At 42.1% G+C, this 22,715-nt stretch overlaps 1 protein-coding gene across 15 annotated transcripts in view; it reads left to right on the top strand.

Moving 5' to 3' along the window:
- Window positions 1–22,715, top strand: part of MEGF11 (multiple EGF like domains 11) — a 387,570-nt gene that overhangs the window by 132,117 nt on the left and 232,738 nt on the right. For all 15 annotated transcript variants that reach the window (XR_012154103.1, XR_012154102.1, XM_073304382.1 and 12 more), the window contains exon 6: window positions 6,390–6,482. Coding sequence is in view for 13 of the 15 variants with exons in the window: in XM_073304382.1 (XP_073160483.1) it covers window positions 6,390–6,482 (93 nt within the window). In the remaining 2 variants the exon portion in view is untranslated. The remainder of the gene's footprint in view (window positions 1–6,389; window positions 6,483–22,715) is intronic.

Genomic DNA, 22,715 nt, shown 5'->3' with positions numbered 1-22,715 from the left:
TCACATTAACAATACAGATACTAAGGATCAGTTTCCAAAAGAAAATCAGTGACTGGAAGAGTGTCTTGTTGGTGAATTTAAAAGAAAGAAAAAAGTTTTCCTAGGTCAGGTGCTGTGCTCAGCTGATTCCACCTGTTTTAACCTCATTAGCAAGTTTAACAAGTGTTATTCCTTGCCAAGTGCACTAATGGTTGTTTTAAACCTCACGGTTGGGGGTGGAAAATCATTTATCAGAAACTGTTAAATGCTGAGAATAATCCCCAAGAATATTATTGTACTATACCATCGATTAGCAGAATTGATTGAAGCCATGCAGCTTTCACCTGAACATAGTATGGGGAAACGATTGTTTTTAGCTGGAGCAGCAGCAGCAGGGACTTTATAAAACCAATTGCTGACTTTTACTGATGCACAGTTATTAATATTTAAGCCATTTTGAAAGAGTCTTTGCAGGCCCAACCTTACTTGCCTTGAGGACAGAGGGAAAAGATTGGGCCCTAAAAGTGGCAGGGTCTTTGTGGGCCTAATACTCATAGGCTGTTATACAAAGAAAGTAGTACGAGTTTGCCTTCTTAACACAATGGTCTGAGATAGCCCTCTCCCAAGTTAAAGCCAGGGAGTGAGCTTAAGCTCTGTGATGATTTCTTGCAGAGGGTGAAATCCTGGTCGATTGACGCCAATGGCAAAACTCCCACTGACTGGATAGGGCCAGGATTTCACCCAGAGTCTCATGTCATTGAGGGGCAAATTTACTTCCTTATTCCACAGAGCAGGTTGTGGGGCCTGTGATGCTCCTGACACTGACACGAGTATGAATACCAACCTCAGGGTAACTTGTGGCACCTTAGAGACTAACCGATTTATTTGAGCATGAGCTTTCGTGAGCTACAGCTCACTTCATCGGATGAAGCTGTGGCTCACGAAAGCTCATGCTCAAATAAATTGGTTAGTCTCTAAGGTGCCACAAGTCGTCCTTTTCTTTTTGTGGATACAGACTAACACGGCTGCTACTCTGAAACATCAGGGTTAAAAACCAGGGCCCAAACCCCAAATTGGCTGTGAGTTGTAAATTTAGATTTCACCAACCAACTTCACCAAGTGCAAATCCTCAGGCACTTTGACAGCCTTAACACGGAGTCACGGACTGTCCCGGTGGGTACTCCCATCTGTCTTGCCACCGGGGAGAGCGTATTTCTGTGCTAAATGGCCCCTTATGCCAAGAATCACAGCAATATTCAGGTTAGTCCTGGTCCCAAAGGGCCGGTCACTTACGCCAGGTCAATTTTAGTGTGAGACCTACAGCACAATGCTTGCAGCCAATCCTGTAGTAATCTATATGAAGGTTTATTACATAGGAAAAGGAAATTAGAGAGTTATTTACAAGGCCTAAAGCAAATGAACATAAACACACAAATAAGTCATAGTCAGGTTTCAAAAAATAATATAGGGTTCCCTATTCAGCAAGCTCTACTTGTCCTTTAGAGCTGTCCCCAGCTGGGGATCTCTTAATTATGTCTTGAAACTCCTCCTAAGTTCAGGCAGCATAGAGATCCTCAGTTCCTTTTGGTTGGGGTTTTTATCCCTCTCCTGCCATGTGCTCTGAGCTACAAACTTAGCTGATGGGAAGAGTCCACCTGGACTCATCTTCATGGGGAAGAGAGCAGAACAGCAATAGGAACCATTTAGTCCTTTTGTTGGGCGTTTGTCGGTCCAGATGTAAGGAGTTGCCAGTTGTAAGATTCAACCACAGCCCAATTGGTATCGATGGGTCTCCTCTTTCTGGAGGGTCTTAACAATTTCTGTAGAAGAGCAGCTCTTCGCACTAAGTAATGTTCCTCTCCTGTATGGCGATTCATTGGTCACAGAGGCTCTCAGTACAACCGCTCAAATATAACAACAGGATATGGAATACCGATATTACAAGTAAGATGAATAAATACAGCAACTCACAAGAATTTAATAGAGCTTAAACACTAAATGCAGTCTCGTCATTTGAATGCCTATTTTATCAATTCTAACACATGAATGAGCCAGACAGATCCTAGCTATGTGTCTGTCAGTGTCCAGTTGAAATGTGGTGATGTTGGCAGGCCCGGTGCCAGCTCATGCCAGCGTCACAGGGCCTGCCTCCCCAACTCCTATGTATCCCTGGAAGCAAGGGCCATCCATATGGAGTCTGTGGGTCCTAGACCCTGACTGCATGGGTCTCAAGACTCCCCCTTAAATATGACTGTTCTTAGCACTCTTGAAACTGGACATTAATATGTCTTCACTGCAGAGTTAGCTTGGGCTCTTACTTAGGTGTTCTCCTAACCCCCACTCTGGTCCACAGAAAACCCTCTCACCTGAGTTTGGTGGTTCATTAAACCCGGGCTAGCTGGCGTGGCTGATGGGGTAGGCTTGAGCTTGAATGCTGCTTTCACATGGGCTGGTAACTTGCCCACTTTGCAGTGAGGACACTGGCTAAATCACTCAAGTGCTGATAGTCCTCTAGTGCCCAGGACAGACAGGTTCTCCCACAATTTACTGGCAAAGAATCCTAAAGCGACTCAACTTCCTGCAGCACAAAAAACCAGGGGATGTGCCCCTGGAAGTCCTAGCAACACACGGAGAGCAGGGTACAAATGGGGAGATAATAATTCAGGTAAGGCTTTGCAGTGTGGCTGCTCACTCCCAGGCAAGGCTAACCCAGGTTCTCAGACCTGGGTGCTGCTCACTCACGTTAACTTTGCAGTGAGGACATGCTTTGAGTAGCAGAGACGACCACCTGTAGCATGGTGCCATGCAAGATAAGTACACTGTGCTTATTCCAAAGCTCCACAGCCAGGAGAACTGGACGATCTTTCAGGTTATCAGACAAAACACTAAATTTTTCTAATCAACTATTTAATATCTGGAGCCCAACATTACTAGAGCAATTAAAAATAAAGACTAAAGTCAGAGAAAGCTGAATAATAATGTAAAGTCTGGGAAGAATTTAATTTGTAGGTCTATTTCACTGAGGAATGACCTTATATGTGGAGTGAATCAGTGTTTGTAATTATAGAGTGAATAAGTGATAAGCATCAAATGAATTGTTTCAGAACTCCCTTTGTTGACTTTATTCCATGATAAGGAGCAGTTGCTGTGTGACCTTGAATATGGTGAAATAACTCATGCTAAACGCATTGATACAAAGTTGGCGTTTTGGCAGGACTTTGATGTAGGTCATTTTATTACCAGGCTGAATCAAACTACAAACTGATCTCATACTCATGCCAAGAATGCTAATAATAAACTGATCAATGAGGTGCTGGATTGTTCAAGAGAAGGTGATCGGGGGAAAATGCAGACATAAAATCACTGGAATTCCAAGGGTTGAAGTGTCAGCCTTTATGCTGGGAGGGATTATATTACTTGCATTAGTGCACGTTTTCTTCATTCCGGAGTGTTCTAGCTGTGTGTCGAACAGGACGGTGTCAGAACATACGCACTCATCATTATTTTTCTTGACCTTTCTGTGCAAGTGATTTTTATAGTTCCATTAACTAGTAGGATCGTTTGCAAACCACTGTACAAAGTTTATTATGAAGAATGCCCTGGGGCCCATTGTATCTTATAATGTGGAATGTTAATAGAATGAAAAATTAAATTAAACTCTAAAAATTATAGCAAGACAAGACTTCTCATTTTATATGGGAGAATTTGAAATTTTTACTTGGTAATATTTCGGAGTAATGCCCTATTCTGATCTTTTATATAGATGCTATAGATCTGATTCAGATCAAAGACAATAACAGCATTCCTGATTATACCCAACCTAGAATAAATTGGCTTATGTCAAACTTCCACTTAAGGCAGGGGCTTTCTGTACCTTTTACACACACAGCCAGTCAGAAGTAATTCCACTGATTTTAAATGGCTTTACTCCAGTAAGGTTAGAATTGGGGCTCTGCCCTATTCATTTAACAAGTTCTGTTCTGTCTTGGGCAGGCCCTTGTGTAAAAAGACACCATTAGGTCAAACCAACTCAGAAAGTTGGTGGCCTCCAAAAGGGAAAGGTAGGGACTAGTTTGGGGGGTAGGGAATATATATGAGTAGAGCCCTGCAAACCTGCGGATATCTGCTTTATATCCATGGAATCAGATGCGGATATCCATGGACCATGTTGGCGGAATGCGGATTGGAAACAGATACAAATTTTGTAACCACCGGGGGCTCTAGGCATGAGTCTCAGTGAAATTTTTGTTTTCATTTCTCTTGGACTTCCAACAAAGGCTAAGATGTGCATAACTTTACCAACTAGTGGGATGGTGTGTTCACCGGTGGAAAAAGCAGATTTTGCCCATTGTGTTTTCATGTCAGATTTTTTTTTTTTGGTCATAGTGAAAAACGTATCTCTCACATTTCACAGTATGGTGAAAATAAGACTTTTTGTGCAGCTCTTATGCAGGAAGCAAGCTTCTTTTGTGCTGTGTAACAGTAGACATCTATTTAAGGGCTGTAATGTATCACTTTCTCTACCTAGCAGACATGTCTTTGAGGCATAAGATACGCTACAATATGCTTCTATGTCTGTTGCCATTTAAGCTTAAATAATAGACCGGTAACACACTGAAAATGCCAGTCAGTTTCACAAACTGCTTAGGTGACAGAAATCCTTATGTGGGAGGGAACAGAAATGTCTCCTGGTCAGCCTTCTGCCTCACAAGGTATGCTTTAGCCGGGAGCTAAAATAATTACCTAGTTAAAAAAAGAAGAAGTGCTGCATAGTTTTATAGAAAGAAGATGACCTGATGTTTAAAATATAAATAAAGGGAACAGAAAGATCTTGGACTCTTTTGGTCTCGATTCTCTCCTGTATACCAGTGTAAATCAGGAGGGGGTGTCCCAAAGTCAAAGGACTAACATTGGTGTCAGTGAGAACAGAATCAGCTTCTGGGCTAGAACTAGGCATGGCATGTGCAAATGCTGTTCAAAGTACTCTATACAGCTCTTAATATGGACCTGTAACTCCACTGCTGGTCCATACTCGATCTCCTCCTGAGTGTAGATTACCAACTGTCCTGAAATGTCTTTGCTAAACTGTGTGGTGGCTCACATTTGTGTATGAATGAATCTCCATTTCTCTCTTGCCCTGGCATGGATTTGATCCCATGCTTATGGACCAGAAGAATGCATACCTGTCTTTGGAAACCTTTATGAAAATAAAATAAATGCGCAAAATAGAGTAGGACAATTAGAGCCTAGAGTATTAGTGATCAATATTTCATACTTCCTGCAATGCTGTCCAAACAAAAGATATGAAATATGAATGAATTACAGTTTTGACACACACACAACCCACAAAGGAAACAATCTGATAGAGAGAAATCCTGCAGTCCTTACAGTCAGGCAAAATTCCCATTGATGTTAATGCAGGATTTGAGTGGCTGAGGTCTATCAGCTTTGACCCATAGTTAAAATTATAGGAAAACCATTTACCAGTTGGAGCTGGAAAAACTCTTAGGGGTGAAATTTGAACAGTGTCCCTGATGAGCCAAACCCAGAATTTTCAGAGGAATGGCCACCTAAGGTTTAATACCAACTTGTGCTGAAAAATGGCTGTAGAGATCCTAGCTGGTATTCCAAACAAACTGGCAAATAAGAGAGCCCTGCTGTCAGTGTTTGAACACAGGCCTAATTTGTGGGGATCCTAGGTAGTGATCACAGAGTGATTTTCCCCCTGAAGCACCTGGCCTTGGCCACTGTCGGAAGACAGGATATTGGTCTGATCCAGCATGACCATTTTTATGTTCACATGATGGCTGTTCACTGGCTAATGTGAAAAGAGTTTGGTGATCACAGCGAGCGTCCCAAAAAGATACTTTCAGAATCAGCCCTCATAATGGCCTTGTTTTAAACTATGGACATTTTAGTTATGGAAAGCCTGATGCCTTTGAAAAAACAGGGGCACAACTGCAGCACTATGTGTAAAATTATTTCTTTTTCTCAGTCTATTTTGACAAATCTGTGGTGGATCTCAACACATATTAAGACAGAGTTCTTTTTTTTTTCCTTATGAGCTGTAACACTTTTGTCTGTGTTTTTAGAAGCTGGCATTCTCTAATTACAATCATTAAGGTCAATTTGGTAAAGGTTTTATTTATTATGAAGTAATAATTGCTACACGAAGTAATTACTAGTGTCAGGGTTTTTTTCATTACAAAAAGTCAGATTGGGATATGAGCTTTTTTTATGTCTATCAAGAGAGACCTATATGGTTACTTTCATAACCTAGTATTAATTAAAATCTGCAAGTAGTGTTTTTGTTTTAAAGAAAATATTGAGCTTTATGATGCAATTTAAGTGTTGTGCTTACCAACCATTTCACACATTTGACAATACTGTGTGGCGTTTCTCCTTCACAGCTCTCTGCACAGAGGAGTGTGTGCATGGAAGATGTGTATCTCCAGATACCTGTCATTGTGAACCAGGCTGGGGAGGCATTGACTGCTCCAGTGGTGAGTAGAGGCCCGGTAAAAAATATGGATATATTAAAGAAACACACTGTTTTTAAAAACAAGTCTGAATGAAATCTGTGGCTTAGGACACAATTACTTTAAATAGAAAATGAGAAACATCAGTTTGGTTATTTTGCAACAGTTAATTAATTTGGGGCATGACTCCTGCCCGGCTAATAAAGAGGTGATGACTTTAATTTTCTTTGTTCTTGTCTTTATAAAGCTTTATTAAATGCAGTGGAGAACATTTTTAAACTCGTATTTCCTGTTAGTCAAACATTAATGATAGATGCTCAGACAAGACTGTCTCTGAAGTGAAATTGCTTTACCTTGCGTTTTAGCCATGCCAAAGTCTTCATCAAAACACTTCCTGTGATGGACATAGATTCTGGATGAAATCCGGGACCTGTGGAAGCCAATGGGAGTTTTGCCATTGACTTCAATGGAGCCAAGATTTCACCCCCTGATTCTAAGCTTGCGTGCTTTGTCCTTTATCTGAAATGCAGGAACGGATGATGGTAGCTGGTGGGTGCTGTGCTCATTTTAGATATTTTCATTAGAAGATTGATTTATACTTTAGGGCTCAAGAGTCTTTCAGTTGGAGAAGTTGCATATGTCAGAGCTATTCTTAGTAAAAATAGGTTTCTGCCTGTGTGATTCGTTCATGCTAGAATGAAACTGCTAGTGTTATTTCCAGAGTAAACATTGGAGAGTTGTGCAACATAGGCTCCAGCCATTACTGGTGTAATGGAAATAAGTTTACATGAAGGCTCTTTGTGAAGCAGGCAAGTACATAAAGCTGCATCGTTCTAGAAAGATGTCACAGACTGAATGGACATTTCATTTAGGTTTTGGTTCCTCCCACCACTTTCCCAAATTGACTGGAAGTTGGAAAAAGACACATTCTTACCAAGCATCAAGATAATAGACAGGGTAACTGTAGAGAGAGACAGGTCAGAGATATTGACAGGCTCAAAGGGCCAAAGCAGTTAAATATCCCCCGGCATAAAAACATTTCCTGAGATTGTGCCATGTTGCCCGAAGCCAATGGAATGGAACTTTGGCTGGCTATGGACATCATGAGTGTTCTGTCTTCAGCTCTGGCAGTGTCTCTCCAACTGAAGGAGCAGAGGCAGTTGTGGGATAGAGAGAGTAGGAGGTTCATGAGGACGTAAGGATTCACTCTGTTTAGGGGATGGGAGGGCCTCTACGTCTTCTCTGCCAGGTAGGCCAGGGGAAAAAGCATCAGAAAGGCAGCATGAAATATTGAATAGCTATTTCTAGTAACATTTTTTAAAGTCCTTGGGAAAAAGAACTCCTTCAATTATGAAATATCGCCCAGAATCTCAAGAACGAACTTTACCCTTTGGTTATTTTAAAAAATAATGCTTTTGCCCCCAGTCATTCAGTATTTGTGCCATATATAGATAAGCACTTCACTCATGGATGTAGAGATGTCAAAATAACAAACCTGGAAGGGGAAAAAACCTTGTGATAAAGTACATACACAGAATGGAGCTTTTATTACTCTCTAATTATAAACAGTAAAGGATGAGATGTCAACATGGAGATGGGTCTCATGGCCTAAAACTGCCCAGTGCCTCTTATTAAATTGTACTAATCTTGCAAGCGAAGATAAAAGAAAAAAGGGTTTTTCCTGTATTGAATATTTAGCTTTTTAAGGTAATTAGGAATATTAAAGCACTGACAATGATTGAGATAGAAACATTATTCATAACTTTTATTTCCGCACTGGGCAGCGATCCAGTATATTTCATTTATGAGTTTTCAGCTGTGAAGAGAGGAGTGTTAGCCAATTCTTAAATTAAATATGCCCTGTTAACTTTTATAAATGATATCCCAGGATTAGTCTCAAAATTTAAGCTTTCATTTTATTAATAGAATTGCTGTAGTCACTGGACTGTAGTGTCCATTGTCTCTCATACCATTTGCAATATGTAGTGCAACAAACATTCTTGTCTACTGAAGGAGGTGGGGGTCTCTTGGTTTTGTCCTGATGCTGTATGGGAACATTTTTAACATCTTGAAAATGTTTCTGGGATGGGACAACGAGCGTAGCTCTGCTGGTATCTTTGTGGGCAAAGACAGTGGCCATTACGCCCTCAGCGCTGGATATCTTAACTGTTTTAGTGGGAGAGGGATTGCAGAGCAGATTACTTGAGTCACCGCCTACTTTCTGGGATGTGTAAACTGCTTCCTGGGCAGTCTTATTTGAAGACAAGATTTAGGGTTAGAACCTGTTCGGCACTGAGCACACTCCACTCCCATTTACTTCAGTAGGCGTTGAGGCCGCTCAACCTCTTGCAGGAGAAGTGACACCTCCTAGGCGTGGATCCTAGCACCTCCCCAAAAGGAAATGCTGCAATATGGGTGAAATTCACCCCTACACTGAGCACCAGCACAAGGCACCATTTAAAGTGCCGTTGCAATCCACAACATTGGACTGAAGTGGGACTTAGGTGGTGCATGGGCTTTCTGTTGGCTCTACACGTGGGTGAATTTCACTCTGCCAGGAAGGATTATGATTCGAGGTGCTAACACTGAGCACAAATCTATGATCTTTTTACTCATAGGTGAGACTCTCACATTAAATTGAGATCATTACTGCTAGCAGTGTCAGTTGACACTGACAGCTTCAGACTTTCACGCTGATAGCTCGTCTGGTAGGACAACCTTCAACTTACGATTCTCTGCAACTTCCCCATGACTGATCATATTGCATGTTAGAGTTCAACTGTTGCCAGGGTTAAAATAACTTTGGATGAATTGCTAAACAATTCCAACCTTCCCTCCCCCAAATCCTGTGCCATATTCAGCTCTGCATGCTTCTATACCTGTTTTACTGCATGCTGTTGTACATCTGTTGATGTCCGCAGGCCTAGCCTTGATTTCATGCTATAAACCTGCAATATATTACGGCTTGATTACCATAACAATAAAAAGGGAAGTGATGAGGTATTAACTAAAGAAACTGTTGAATAAAATGTTTTTCAAGGTCTTGATGATGCTAAAAGAGAATTTTCATTCATTAAAAGAAAAATCATTTTAAAAAATCACTCTTGCCCCCCCTCTTAAACTTGCTTTCTAAAGCCTGCTCATTTTGGCCATGGTACCTGCAATGTTTTTTTTCAGATGCAAAGGAAAACAGCAAATGCTCCATGTGAACTTTCCTGATCACCTGTTCAATTATTTCAAAGCAATTAACTTCAAACAGCATGACATAGCAGCTTGGAGTTCTGATAGGAAAGTGATTTGGTATTGGGGGCTTACCTGGCTTCACCATTCTGAATAACAGCCTTCCAGATTTGCGAGCATTTAGACCCTGATCCAGCCAAGTACTTAAGCACATCCTTAACTTTAAGCAGGTGAGTGACAATGGAACTGTTCATGGGCTTAAAGTTAAGCACATGCTTAAGTGTTGTGATGAATCAGGCCTTGAGGACCTGATCCAAAGCCCATTGAAGTCAGTGGCAAGACTCCTGTTGAATTGAACAGGCTTTGGATCAGGCCCTTATACAAGTAAGACTTTTCTTTTATTAAAATACTATAACTCATAGGCCAGACTGTTGAAAGGAATTCATGGGGTGGGTATTTTTTCCTTTTGGGAAACATTAACTTGCGGCCCAGACCCCCTTCCTCCCACCACCAGCATTGGGATTCATGTGCATGCGTGAAGATGCTGACAGCGTAACGGGGGATGGGCGTGAGGCGCACAGTTGAAATTGAGAACTGACTTTCCTGAGAGTTTGGGTGCCAGGATTAGGGAACTGAATTTTAAAGGGAGCAGGTAATAAATGAGGTTTTCAAGATGTTTTACTTTATCAGTTTGGGCAGCAAATATAGTAGTCATCCAAATAGTTAATTTAGGGGGTGTTTGCATATTACTACCACAGGGCGAGGGGAATGCATCCTTCGTATCCCCTCATTTGAGAAACAGAGATTCTAACAGTCCTGACTTGTGACAGGTTGGTCAGCAACATATACAGGTAGTCTAGTTTTCATCAGGATTTTTTTATACAAACTGTCATTAGAGAGAGAACCTATTTCATCTTTATCTCTGTGTCAGAAAATAGCCAAGGTCATAACAACAGGCAAGTAAGTATAACATCTCAGCAAGATCACTTTTAAGGGTATAGCCCTGGAGCAGCTGGAATGCTTCAGTTCTGAGATTCGTGATGAATGAGAATGGTAGCTGGTTTGCGAAATCTGAAGGTGGGTTGCTTGACGAACTATGAAAACAGTGGTAAAAATCCGAGGAGGAAAAACAGAGTATTTTAAAATGAGTCTGACGTTTTCCAGGCTTGATTTTGGGTAGGGGGCTCATATGTTCATAAAAAGCTTTGGACAATTTCTGAGTGGACAATAAAAGCTGTAGGGAACCACTTCTGATTTGTGAGTACAGGTCAAACTCAAATCAAGGCAGATTTCAAGGGTCAAAAGTTCAGCGCAGTTCCATCCTCAGCTTTTTAAGGAAAGGTAGGGATGTCTAGCGAAATAAGTGGTTGTGACCTGGGTCACTCACATGACCTGGACTTTAAGGGGAGCATCCTCAGCTAATGAAAATTGTCATAACTCCATTGAACTCAGTTTACAACAGTCGAGGATCTGCCTCTGAAGGTTAACACACTTCCACAAAGGAATTTAGAAATTTCTTTTCATCTGAAGAAAATTTAAAGTTGGCCCAAATAAACACAGTTCTTGGAGGAGCCCTGGTTGTGAGCTCACGTAGAAGATACATGCGTATTTGTGCTTGCTGCATGGTAGTCAATAACATTGCCATTCCTTACTCCTGTTGGACCGAAGAATCTCTCTCTTGTGGGAGGAGCACCTGATAGAATCTATTGATGACATGCTAGCCACTTCCAGTTCCTGTGCCCTTCAACATGTTCATTTTTGCCACCTACCTAACAAAAGACTCTGAGAGTCTAAACCAGGGGTGGGCAAAATACGGGCCAGATCTGGCCCGTCTAACATTTCTGTCCAGCCTGCCAGGCTCTTTGCCTGCCCCTTCTCAATCTTTGGGCCACTGAAAGTCTCTCAAATCTTGGTCCCGACTTGAGTGACGTTGGGACTGATTTATACATGTGTGGAGTTTGCAGTTTTAACATGGTCTTCAGTGCAACCAGGTCCAACTCTGACTGTGTTTTATTTTGGCTTGAATTGAAAATGAAATGTGAGGATTGCATCATGCACGTGGATCAGAACAGAAGCTAATGCTCAAATGAAGCTTTGCTAAGAAAAAACTCACTGAAGAGCCTTCTTGGCCAACCTTTATAGGCAAAGGAGCTTCCTGTAGTAATTAAGGAGCAGAATTGATTTTTGTCTCTTTCAATCCCAACAATCTGCTCTTTCCTTAAAAGTACTTTTTAAAACACCTCAGTCCATCCAACCACTGCCAAACTGGTGTAATCACACCAAGGTTAACAGCTTGTGTTTATGTTTTTCCTCTGCTGGATGTTGGGCCCACGCACATGGGCCCATGGGCCCACTTTTTGTGTGTGTATTACATTGTCTCACTGCCAGCATAGGCCCAGCCTACTCAGGGCTCTCTGGGTCCAGGGAAGTGAAGATGTAAACACAAGCTGCTTTTTAATGTGGACAGGGGGGAGCACATAGGGATATTGCTGTATGTTTTTAAACTTTGGCTGAATCAAACTGGCCTGATCTATCATTTCTCCTTCCATGCCGCTCAAGGAATTCTTTTTCCTGCTGGTAAGAATTAAAATCTGCCTAACAGATTTTTCTCGCTGTTAGGGGCTGGGGAATAGTCTCCACTTTGCAACCTCTGTAACAGAGCCACGTAAGAAATGCCACAATCCTTGTTGTGGTCAGGGCAAGATGCAAAGCTCATCTTTTGATGTAGCCTTCCCCAGAGCCACTAGAAGACAATAGCTGCTGGTGGTTTAAAAAAAAAAAAAAGTCGGATAAAGCATTTAAGAATGTTTCTGACAGAACTGGCTGTGCACCTTTATATGACTCGTACGTTAGAAACAGATAGACCATGTGTCCATCTAGCCTGGTACCAGGTGCTTTGGAGAGAGGCAAAATTCACATTCCCTGCACGCTCTGCCTTTTCACACCAAATGATGCTAGTTTTAACATCCTTCCAGCTGCCAGAGGACTTTCTTCTGAGCTCTGTTCCTTAAATCAGCTATTGGCGTCTGTGATCAAGGAAGTGGCAAGAAGTTTTCTCCTAGTAACAGCAACCTTCCTTTGAGACTGCCCTCTTTGCTTTTGAAGAGTAGGTGCAGATGATGGACCTGACCCCTCTTGTTGGGCTCTGGAGGGGACTTCCTAGGATCCTAGCTCCCTTTGTTAGGGTCTGATCTAGTAATGCGCTGAAACATGTGCATAGTACCATTAAAGTCAGTAATGGAACTGCTTGAGTGCTCAAAGTTAGGCATGTGCGCATGTCCCTTGCTGAATCACAGCCTAGGTTGCTAAGATGGGGCACCGTAATGACGAAGCCTCTCCCCGCCCTTTGCTGCTGAACAATGCAAGGCAGTTCCTCCAGTGACTGACTAGCACTCCCAGGTTGTGCCAATCCAGAGAGGCCGGAGCTTGACTCCGAACGTCCTGCATGGGAGAGCACAACCAGCAGGTCAGTGAGCTGAACCTACTCGTTAATTTTAAAGCGTCATGTTATTCTAACTTAACTGAAGTGTGCGTGTTTGGGGGCGGGGCTGGGGGGTGGGTAGGCAGGTTGCTTACCAGGCCTTCAGTTGTATAATTAATAAAGATTTCAAAATTGTAATATATTAATGGAATAATTCAGTGCCCTTATCTTAGGTTGCAAGAGTCACTGCTTTTATGGAAGGAACCAGTTATTTCCACGTTTGACTTCTTTGGTTGAGGAGGTGAGCTAGTAATGAGTTACACATTGAAGTGAATATTACTCTTCTGGCAGTGGACTCTTGGTCTATTAAAATCCTTTTTCTATTTGTATCCCATCAGAGTGGCACCTGCTGGAACAGCTTTATGGTAACAGCTTGTACTGTCAGCATGGCCTGCTGCCATGCCACCTTGTGCTCAGATATTGTTAGTTCTCGCACGTGTTGAGCGGGAGAGTATGGGTCAAGAGTAATCTGGGAGACCTCCAAGGAACATTTTGGTGCATCAGGAAATGCTGTGGTGACTCCCAAGATCCCACTGCCCCTTCAGAGTTAATATGGAAGAATTGCAGTAGAGGTAGTTGTGCTTCTGGAGGTGTTGGATGGGAAAGTCAAACTCACCTAGGGAATTTAGATGCCCAATTCCCTTTTATTTCTAATGGGAACTGGGTGTCTGAATCACACAGGTGACTTTGGACATCTCAGCCGCTCTCTTTTGGGTAAGACGTAAATCAGGGACCCTGAGCTGTGGCTAAATTGCAAAATATTAATTAGTTCATGTTTGTAAAAATGCTTTGAGGGTGTACAGAATGTATGGTGATTGTTCATAAAATAAAATAAAAAAAATCTCATGGCACTTTCCATGGTAAATAGCACATATTACTCTTGGGGGAATACTGCACCAAAAAATTAAAAATTCTGTGCACAATATTTTAAAATTCTGCATATTTTATTTGTCAAATATAATCATGTCCGCTTCAATTATTTTGGTAATTTATTTCAAAATACCTGTCAGCAGTATGTCTATAACAGTACAGCCAACAAAGAAGATTCAGGAAATGTTTTTTGACAAGTAGATTCCTTACTAGGCGTATTAATACAGAATTTTGAGTAATAATTCATTTAAACTACAATACAGAAACGTATTCCCTGCACCCCTCAGAAGCAGTGCAAGGGCTTGGGGAAGTCGGGGAACAGAGGAGCTGAGGGAGAGGGAAGTAAATTGCTGGGTAGGAGCCTAGAAGTGAAGCTGGAGGGTTATTGGGTGTGGGTGAGAGATAAGGTGACCAGATAGCAAGTGTGAAAAGTCGGGATGGGGGTGGGGTAATAGGTGTCTATATAAGAAAAAGCCCCAAATATCGGGACTGTCCCTATAAAATTGGGACATCTGGTCACCCTAGTGGGAGAAGTATGGAACAGTTTTTGAGGGGCAGGGGGAGGGATTGTTTTTGAGTCGTGTGGGGAGCCTCCCCCATGCAGACCCTGGCTGACCTCAGCCACTCCCATTCATTCAGGCACATCTGCCCCTGTCCCCATGTGTCCCTGTACGGTCCCTCTCTCATGTGTCCCTGCACCCCCACTCAGACACCCCTCCACCCCATCCACATGTGGCTCTGCACCCCCATCCCAGTCACCTGGCTCAATGCTGTCACCCCCTAGCTCCTGTGCCCCCACCCCAGTTTAACCTCCCCCATTAGCTCTTCTGAACTCCAGTCTATGTGACCCCCCAGAAGCTCCGTGTACCCCACTCTGTCCAACCCCCTCCATAGCCCATGTCTCCTCACTTAGCTCTGCAGGCAGGGCACTGTGAAGAAAGCAGCCACTGCCCCTTCCTTCTCCACGGCTGGCTGCTCTGGCCAGGAGTTGGTTGTCCTCTCTGCTGGTGCCACAGCAGCTCCTGGTGAGCGAAAAGTGTAACTTCAGCGCCTCCTCTGCATAATGTATTTTCTGTGGGGGGGATTTGCGGGGGACATGAATTCTGCGTGTGTGCAGTGGCACAGAATTCCCCCAGGAGTAAAATATGACCAAATTCCAGGTTAATAATTTACACTTTTCCTACTTTGCAGTTTAGCTGGATCCTATATTCTACTTCACTTCCTGCCAGAAACTGTTAGGTACTGTTGCTGTGTGCTTTTAGGTCCTGATCCAGCAGTCCATTTAAGCATATGATATGTGTAATTTTAAGTGTAGTAGTAGTCCCAATGACCTTAATGGGGCTACTCATGAGCTTAAAGTTGTGCATATGCTCAAGACTTTCTTTAGATCATGCCCTGAAATAGCTGCTAGGCATCAATTCAGAGGTGGCTGCATTTTAGTGAGGAGCAAAGTGATTCTGTTTATATAGTAAAAACACCCTTTACATAATAAATCTTTTAAATTTTGAAAGAGCTTTGGGGTGATTGTAAATGCAAAATATTTTATCATCATCTATTTCTGTGCAGAGATGAGAGCAGAATTTTGGCCAATGGGAGGAGAAAGAACAGGCCAGATTTAATATTTTTCTTCCTCACTCAAACAAAATTTAATTAGCAATAAATGCAAACAAAATCAAACACATCCCAAGTATAACATAAAGGGCCAAATTTTTAAAGGAGTTCTGAGGTTAATGTGAAAACATGTATGCATGATTACGTGTTGTATGTGCAGTGTCTATGATGGTATGCAAACTGGATCACTTCACCTCTTTAGTGGCCATCCAGGTGCCTCACTGCACATTTACAAATGCCCCATCCCCTGACACATGTGCACAATTATTGAATCTTTGTGCACCAGTGTAGTTGTGCACTCACGTTTCTTGAGAGATGCACAGCCTGATTTTTCAGTGGGAGCTGCAGGTGCTGAGTCCCTGTGAAAATCAGCCCATTGGCTCTTTGCATCCCTCATTTAAATTATTTTGAAAAACAGATGGGGGACAATGGGCAACCCATTATTTGTATTAATTAACAAATAGAGTTGGGGTTTTTAACAGAGATTTAGCTCAGGATTTGCTGGGATGTGGGATGAGAGAGGAGTGGTGTTAACTTGAAAAGATATTTGGGTTTATAAATATAATGTTTATGGGAGGATGGAGAAAGTCTATTGTATACACAGTTGTGTATCTTAACAGCATGGTCCTTCGGAGTTCTAGCCTGAGACTTCTAGAAAAGGGCCTGAACCTCAGATATGCCCTCTGAGGTGTTAGAAAGATTTGGAGCTAGATCAAATGCTTTGTATTCTGGTTGGTTGAAAGCTTCCACTTGTTGCAGAATATAGAGTAAATGGAATCTGGATCTTCAGTACCAAATGGGCTAACTGCCTCTTTTTTGAGGCACTTCGCTATTTTCCAGCGAATTTTACCTGCTGGAGGCCTAGTCATTCATCATCCGGCATTAGGTGCTTTGAGCAGATGGTTCCTTGAAAGTACAGAAAAGCTAATAGGATCCAAAGAGTACTTGAGTTTCTAAACCGTAGGGTCAGAGCCTGTAAATAGAGTGATTGTTCTGCTACTTTCTAGTAAATCTAAATTGTTTAAAATAGTTTCTTGTAACCTTGATATTGGCTCGAGCACTTGGTTAGAGATCAGCTTCTGCTGAATCACTATGAAGGTTTTAGCTCTTTATTTAAAAAGTGTAATTCCGTTGACCTCAGCAGAGTTACTCCTGATTTATGCTGGGGTAAAGGAGGACAGATTCAGTGACCTCAATCAAAATACACTCAAAGAATGCGTCCTAAAGACCTGTCCCCGATGCCAGGAAAGATGTGTGGGTGGGAAGTAAGGATTTAGGTATACAGCACTCTCTTTAGCACCCCCCTCCTGGCTGGCTGGCTGGCTAACTGTAATTTCTTGCATACATGTGCAAAGAGGTCACAATGCTGTATTTCCACAAATAGCAGCTAGACTCTTGACCCCTCCCATGTTTTCGCTGCTCTCTGAAGCATGGGTCTGTGTGTCATTCCTTTCTCTCCTAGCCTGGGCCGAGGTCTGTCTGTAAAGTCAGGGCAGTGCTCTTTTTACCGGCGAACTGCTGCATGCTGAAATCTGGCCCCGCCCCTCCACACTGATGTTGGGTGGAACCAATACAAGCTCCTACAAGGTGCTGGGTACTTACAGTGAAATGGTGAACAGCCACAGACTTCAATAGGAGTTAAGTGTGATCAGCACCTTCCTGAATCAGGCCCTTAATCAGATCAATAACACAAACAAAAATTGAGAGACCACGGTGGGTTGCAGAGTAACAGCCGTGTTAGTCTGTATTCGCAAAAAGAAAAGGAGGACTTGTGGCACCTTAGAGACTAACCAATTTATTAGAGCATAAGCTTTCGTGAGCTACAGCTCACTTCCTCAGATGCATATCGTGGAAACTGCAGCAGGCTTTATATATACACAGAGAATATGAAACAATACCTATTCCCACCCCACTGTCCTGCTGGTAATAGCTTATCTAAAGTGATTTCCAGCACAAATCCAGGTTTTCTCACCCTCCACCCCACCACACAAATTCACTCTCCTGCTGGTGATAGCCCATCCAAAGTGACAACTCTTTAAGCTTATCTAAAGTGATTTAGATAGATCACGGTGGGTTGGTAAGAGTTCTCCATTTCTGCAGAACGCATGTTTGCCATCAACGGAAGTTCTTCGTGAAAGGAGAATGAGGTAGAATATGGCACTGAGCATTGATACCATGTGTTGGTATTTAGTATGCAGTCTGGAAGCTGATTTGCTAACTTTAAATATATACATAGCTCATATTTTTATGTCTGCAGAAAAATACACTAAAATTATGGATCATGACAGTTTAAAATGAGAAAATTACAAGCACTGTGTGCTCCTTTGCATAATGGATATACAACAATACATAAACCATTCCTTTACTAAATGTTGCTATGGAAGTTATTTCCATGTAAGAGAGATTTGTGCGTAAATGCAAGAAATTTTCAAGAGACAAAATTAGTAATAAATATTTCACTGAACAACAGGTAAAATTCAGGTCAGACTCTTCTCTGGAGTTTCCAAAGGCATTTTATAATAACCTCTCCATTGCTTGTCCTTGTGATAGGTTTTCAAAGCCCTAAGTAGTTGCCCTGGACTCTCTGCAATACTTTTGAAAATAATTCCTTTTAAAAATGGGAAGCAGCAATGGGCTGTCTCATTTGTGCTGTATCTGCATTGCCATAAAGTAAGTGTGTGTGTGTATTTATGCACACCACTTGCAACAATTTGAGGCCTAATTCATTACTGTGATACTCCAAACGTATGTCAGTGTAACTCCATTCAAAACAAACTAAACTTGTTTGGAAAACTGAAGTTTTAGTCCCAGGAGAAATTTCAACCTTATGAAACCAGTTTACATTCAAAGAAACAAAAAGTAAAAAATAATTTAAAACTTCACAGAACGCAATACTCCAAAAAGTTTCAAATCCGAAAAGTTGAAGTGACAAATGTTGACGTTTCTGATCAAATTGAGATCATTTGACATTTTGAAATGAAATTTTTCATTTTGAGTCTCACGATCAGAAAATTGAAAAACCGCTTTGAAATCTATATTTTCCCTTGGAAAATGTTAGTTTCAATGGATCCACATTTTCTGATGGGAAAATTTTTCAGGCAATTTTTTTGTTTTGTTTTGACCAGCTGTATTCAAAACAGCAGAGTTACGCCAACCTAACATGGGAGCAGTACACTGGTCAGTCAGGCCCATAATTTAAGCACAATTGTAAAGCCTTCTTTGATATCTTGGTCTGCATATCTCTATACAAAAATACATGCCATTGTTCCTAGAAGTCTGTCTACAATAGCAATGGCCTGGGTAGAGTATGTGACTCTACTCCTATGGGAGAGCAGGTTTGGGAAGCCCTGGAAGGCTGAAATCTGTTTAGACAGCAGTTTCTAAGGGAGAAGGAACCTAATGAATACCAAGCAGAATCCATGGCTGAGTTGCCTGGTTGCTTTCAGAGCTTTCATGAGCCAACAGCCATGGAGGAAAATCTGATTCAGAGAGTGCTAATATTTTCTCTCATAAAGAACGATAATTCCTGGTTATTCTGTCTGTTCCCAAGGAGCCAAACTTGAGTTCTCACTCTACGCATGTAATGCATTTCCAGACTGCTAATGGAAACAACGTTTTGATACGCAAACTTTGTAAAATGCATATGTTTCCAATACTTTTTAATTTTAAATGCAAAACACTCACCACATCACCTTAAGACCATTTTAAGCAAATGTGATTTAAAAAAAATTATTTTCCAGAGTCACTTTCCAAATTTAAATTTGAGCTTAGATTGGAAATAGAGCTTGCTCTGAGAAGAAAAAAAAAATTGCTTTACAATTGCTGGCCAAATGTTGCCCTAGGTTGTGTATGTGATTCCCATTGGCACCGTGTTTTGAATCTACTAATATGCCTGATAATCTGTACAAATCTCATCAGCCCCAAGAGAGGCCTAAATTAATATGCTGTCATTATGGAAGATGATAAAAAATGGTCTCTTCTGGCCTGGAATCTGTGTCATTTAGGCTCTTTGGAAAATAGGGCTTAGAGCCTTCAAATTATGCCCTCATGCTTGTCAAGAGTCTTTGCAAAGGGATGACCAGAAGGGTAGCCATAGGAGGAGGCATCATACATCTCTGGGTGATGTGACTATGTGTGCAATCAGGTTGCCACCATCTCTTGATGATAGTGAGTGAAATTTGTTAAAACGCAGAGAACAATTATAAATGTCGATCTGATTGTGAATCCAGGGTTTGGAAGAACTGAGTCTCCACTCTGTATGTCCATAAGTGGTGGGCATTTTGCTTTGCTTGCTAATCTAGCATTGGCAGGAAATGTAGAAGGGCTTTGGGTTATCTACAGGGAAAAGCATCCAAGATGAGGAAAGGTGGTGTGACCAAGGAAAATAAATGAGCAGATGGTGTGCTAGCTGCATACCTGACGCTTCTAGAGGAGGTTAAAGTAGTAAAGCTACGGATTACAACTGTGGTGGAGAACAAGGGGCCAAACCCAAGAAGATCTCAGGGGAATAAGTGCAGTGACATGAAATCAGAAGCAACAAGAATTAAAATGAGACAGGACAGGGAGGAAGTCTGGGAAAAGAAAACTGCTAAATCAGAGCAAGCAAACAGGTGAACTGACACACAGAAACCATTTGGGATGGAAAAGGAGCTCAGTGGAAAGAGAAGTGGGAAGTGGACAGATGGCTGGAATTGAGACAGTAAATCGCAAGGCTCAAAAAAACTGAGATGAGCAGCGCACTGCATATGTGGGGAAAAGAGTTTCACAGACTTCTCTGAGTAGTTGGTTGCTGGCTGACGCTGCTGAATGTAAATTACAAATTGCATCAGAATGAGAGAGGGACAGTGGGAAAACTAGTAGAGCCAGGGCAATGATGTTGGGAAAAGAGAGAACAGGAGAAAAGGCAGATAAAGAGAAGACGAACCTCACGAATGTGTAGGACTATCTCAAACTGAGGAAGTGTGTAAGAGTGTGTAAGACCATCTCAGACTGAGGAAGCTGACATGCTGAAAGAATGTCTTTGTATCATGCAAACAATTTAGCTAAGCAAGAAAGGTCCGTATGATTGTAAAGTAGCAGTAATAATTTGACAGCAGAAGGAGTCAGAGATGAGTATTCTAGCTAAAGAGGCATTTATCTCCTCATAGTGCCCACAAAGGTTTCTGTTAAAGTGTTTATGAAAGGATGTAAAGATCTTTTTTATAGTAGTCATCAGCACTATAGCCTCAATAAACATTGTTTAATGTTTAAACATGACGTATTGAAGTGGGATGCTGGAAGTTACAGTGCATTCAACTGCCAAAACTGCTTTTTCTCTTCTAGAAGAATGTTGCAGGAAGAAAATGCAGATTTCAGTTGTCAGTTTTTATTTTGTTACTGGCATCAATGTTGGGTGAAATACCAGAAATTTTGCCGTTTAGGGAGTATTTCTGCAAAGGGAGAAGTTCACTGGTGTTCTTTTGCTTGTGAAACCATTTGCACGTCTCTACCTTTAGCCCTTCAATCATCACAGATTTCTTTCCTATACTGTCTTTAATCAGCACTACTTTGAGTCACTTCCCTACATTTCAAAGTCACTTGCCTCAGTCCAGAGAATTTGTAGCTTTTCATTTATTAAACAGGCCTATGCTAAACCCAGCAAAAATCAGAAAGGTTTGGAATTAAGTGAGAGTCTAGAAATGCTCCATCTTCCTGAAGATAGTGTGGTGAAGAGAGTTTGTCAGGGAACCTGGTAAAGATCCTGGGAGTTACAGATTTGGGTGTCATCATCTTTGCAATGGCAAGTACTGTACACTGAAATCTGAAGAATGAGGAGGGCTGCATAATCGGAACAGGCCTGGCGTTCCTCTGCTTGTGTAACTGATGGAGCGCAATAGAGAGAGCGTGATTGCTGCATGGGGAATGACGTTTAGTGAACGTTCGGAATGATTCTGGAGAAGGGATGTGTGAAAAGAGAGAGGGCATGAAACTAGTAGATGGCTACTGCATGGTAGTTAGCTCTGGCAACAGGGAAAAAAGCAGAATCTGCGGAGCTTTGGTGTATGCTGTTCAAAGAAGGATTTAGGGCCCAATGGTGATCACAACTACTCCCTAATGGAAATGTGTCTTGTCACTGAGGGCATCTTGTATCAAAAAGTCCTTGGTGGGCTTTGCCTATGAAGAGAAGAGATGAAACATTCATTCTTCATTGTTGGGGAGTGGATATTCCATGTCCTTTACCTGTATCTCTCCAGTTCATCATTCTTCATTGGCTTTTCCTGACTGGTATGCCAGGCCTGCTCATGTTGTATCAGTTAGACCCTCCCAGGCCAGTCAGAAGAATAAAAATGTTTGTCTAATGTGGTGCATATTGATTTTGTGAAATTATCCTGCACAGTTCAGGTTTCAGCAGAGCTAGCTAAAGCCTAAGCGACAGACACCAATACTAATAATAAGAGGTTGAGGGGCTTAGATCTCATCTCAAGCATTCATTCCTCTGACAGAACTCTCTGGAGAAGAGCTGGAGTTTACTGCAGTGTTCCTGCTCATGCCACCGTGTTTTTAAATAATGAAAAATTGATTAGAGGAGAGTTTAATAAGGGTTTAATGTAGTTTCCCCAAGTAAAACTGAGCGCAAGATTCTCCTGCGTTCAAAGTGAGTGAGAATGTCCTTTTGATTCTCCCCCTAGCCCACCCTTCACCACCAGGGTTGCAGAGTTTGCCTGCATGGTTTGCCCTTGGTGAGGAAGGGCTTGCTTGAAAAACTGAGGAACTGTACTAACAGGCACACCTTCTGAGCTGGAGTGGTTACCTGCAGGGGAGACCATACAGTAAAGGGCATTCAGTCTGGGGTTGTATTACCCTTTCCCCGAAAGGTACCTGGGGCGGAGAGGGGATGATGTGCATCCCTGCTTGTCCTGCCCACGCCTCTCCCTGGCCCACCCAGTCTCCCCCCTCTTCCAGTCCAGCCTCCAGGAACTTAGAGGGCTCGACCAGTTCCAGAGAGGGGGCAGTACGTCAGATGTGGCTGAGCTCCACTTCCCACTCCTGGTCTGGTGGGGGTACGAGCCAGCCCAGAGCACGGATCTTGCAACCTGACTCAGTGGCTTTGTTTAGAGCATCAGACGAAGCAGCAA

The sequence above is a fragment of the Lepidochelys kempii genome, chromosome 10 (assembly GCF_965140265.1).
Source record: "Lepidochelys kempii isolate rLepKem1 chromosome 10, rLepKem1.hap2, whole genome shotgun sequence".
In the NCBI taxonomy this organism is placed as follows: Eukaryota; Metazoa; Chordata; order Testudines; family Cheloniidae; genus Lepidochelys; species Lepidochelys kempii.
The sequence above is the reverse complement of the archived record's forward strand: the minus strand, read 5'-3'. Positions and strand labels throughout refer to the sequence as shown.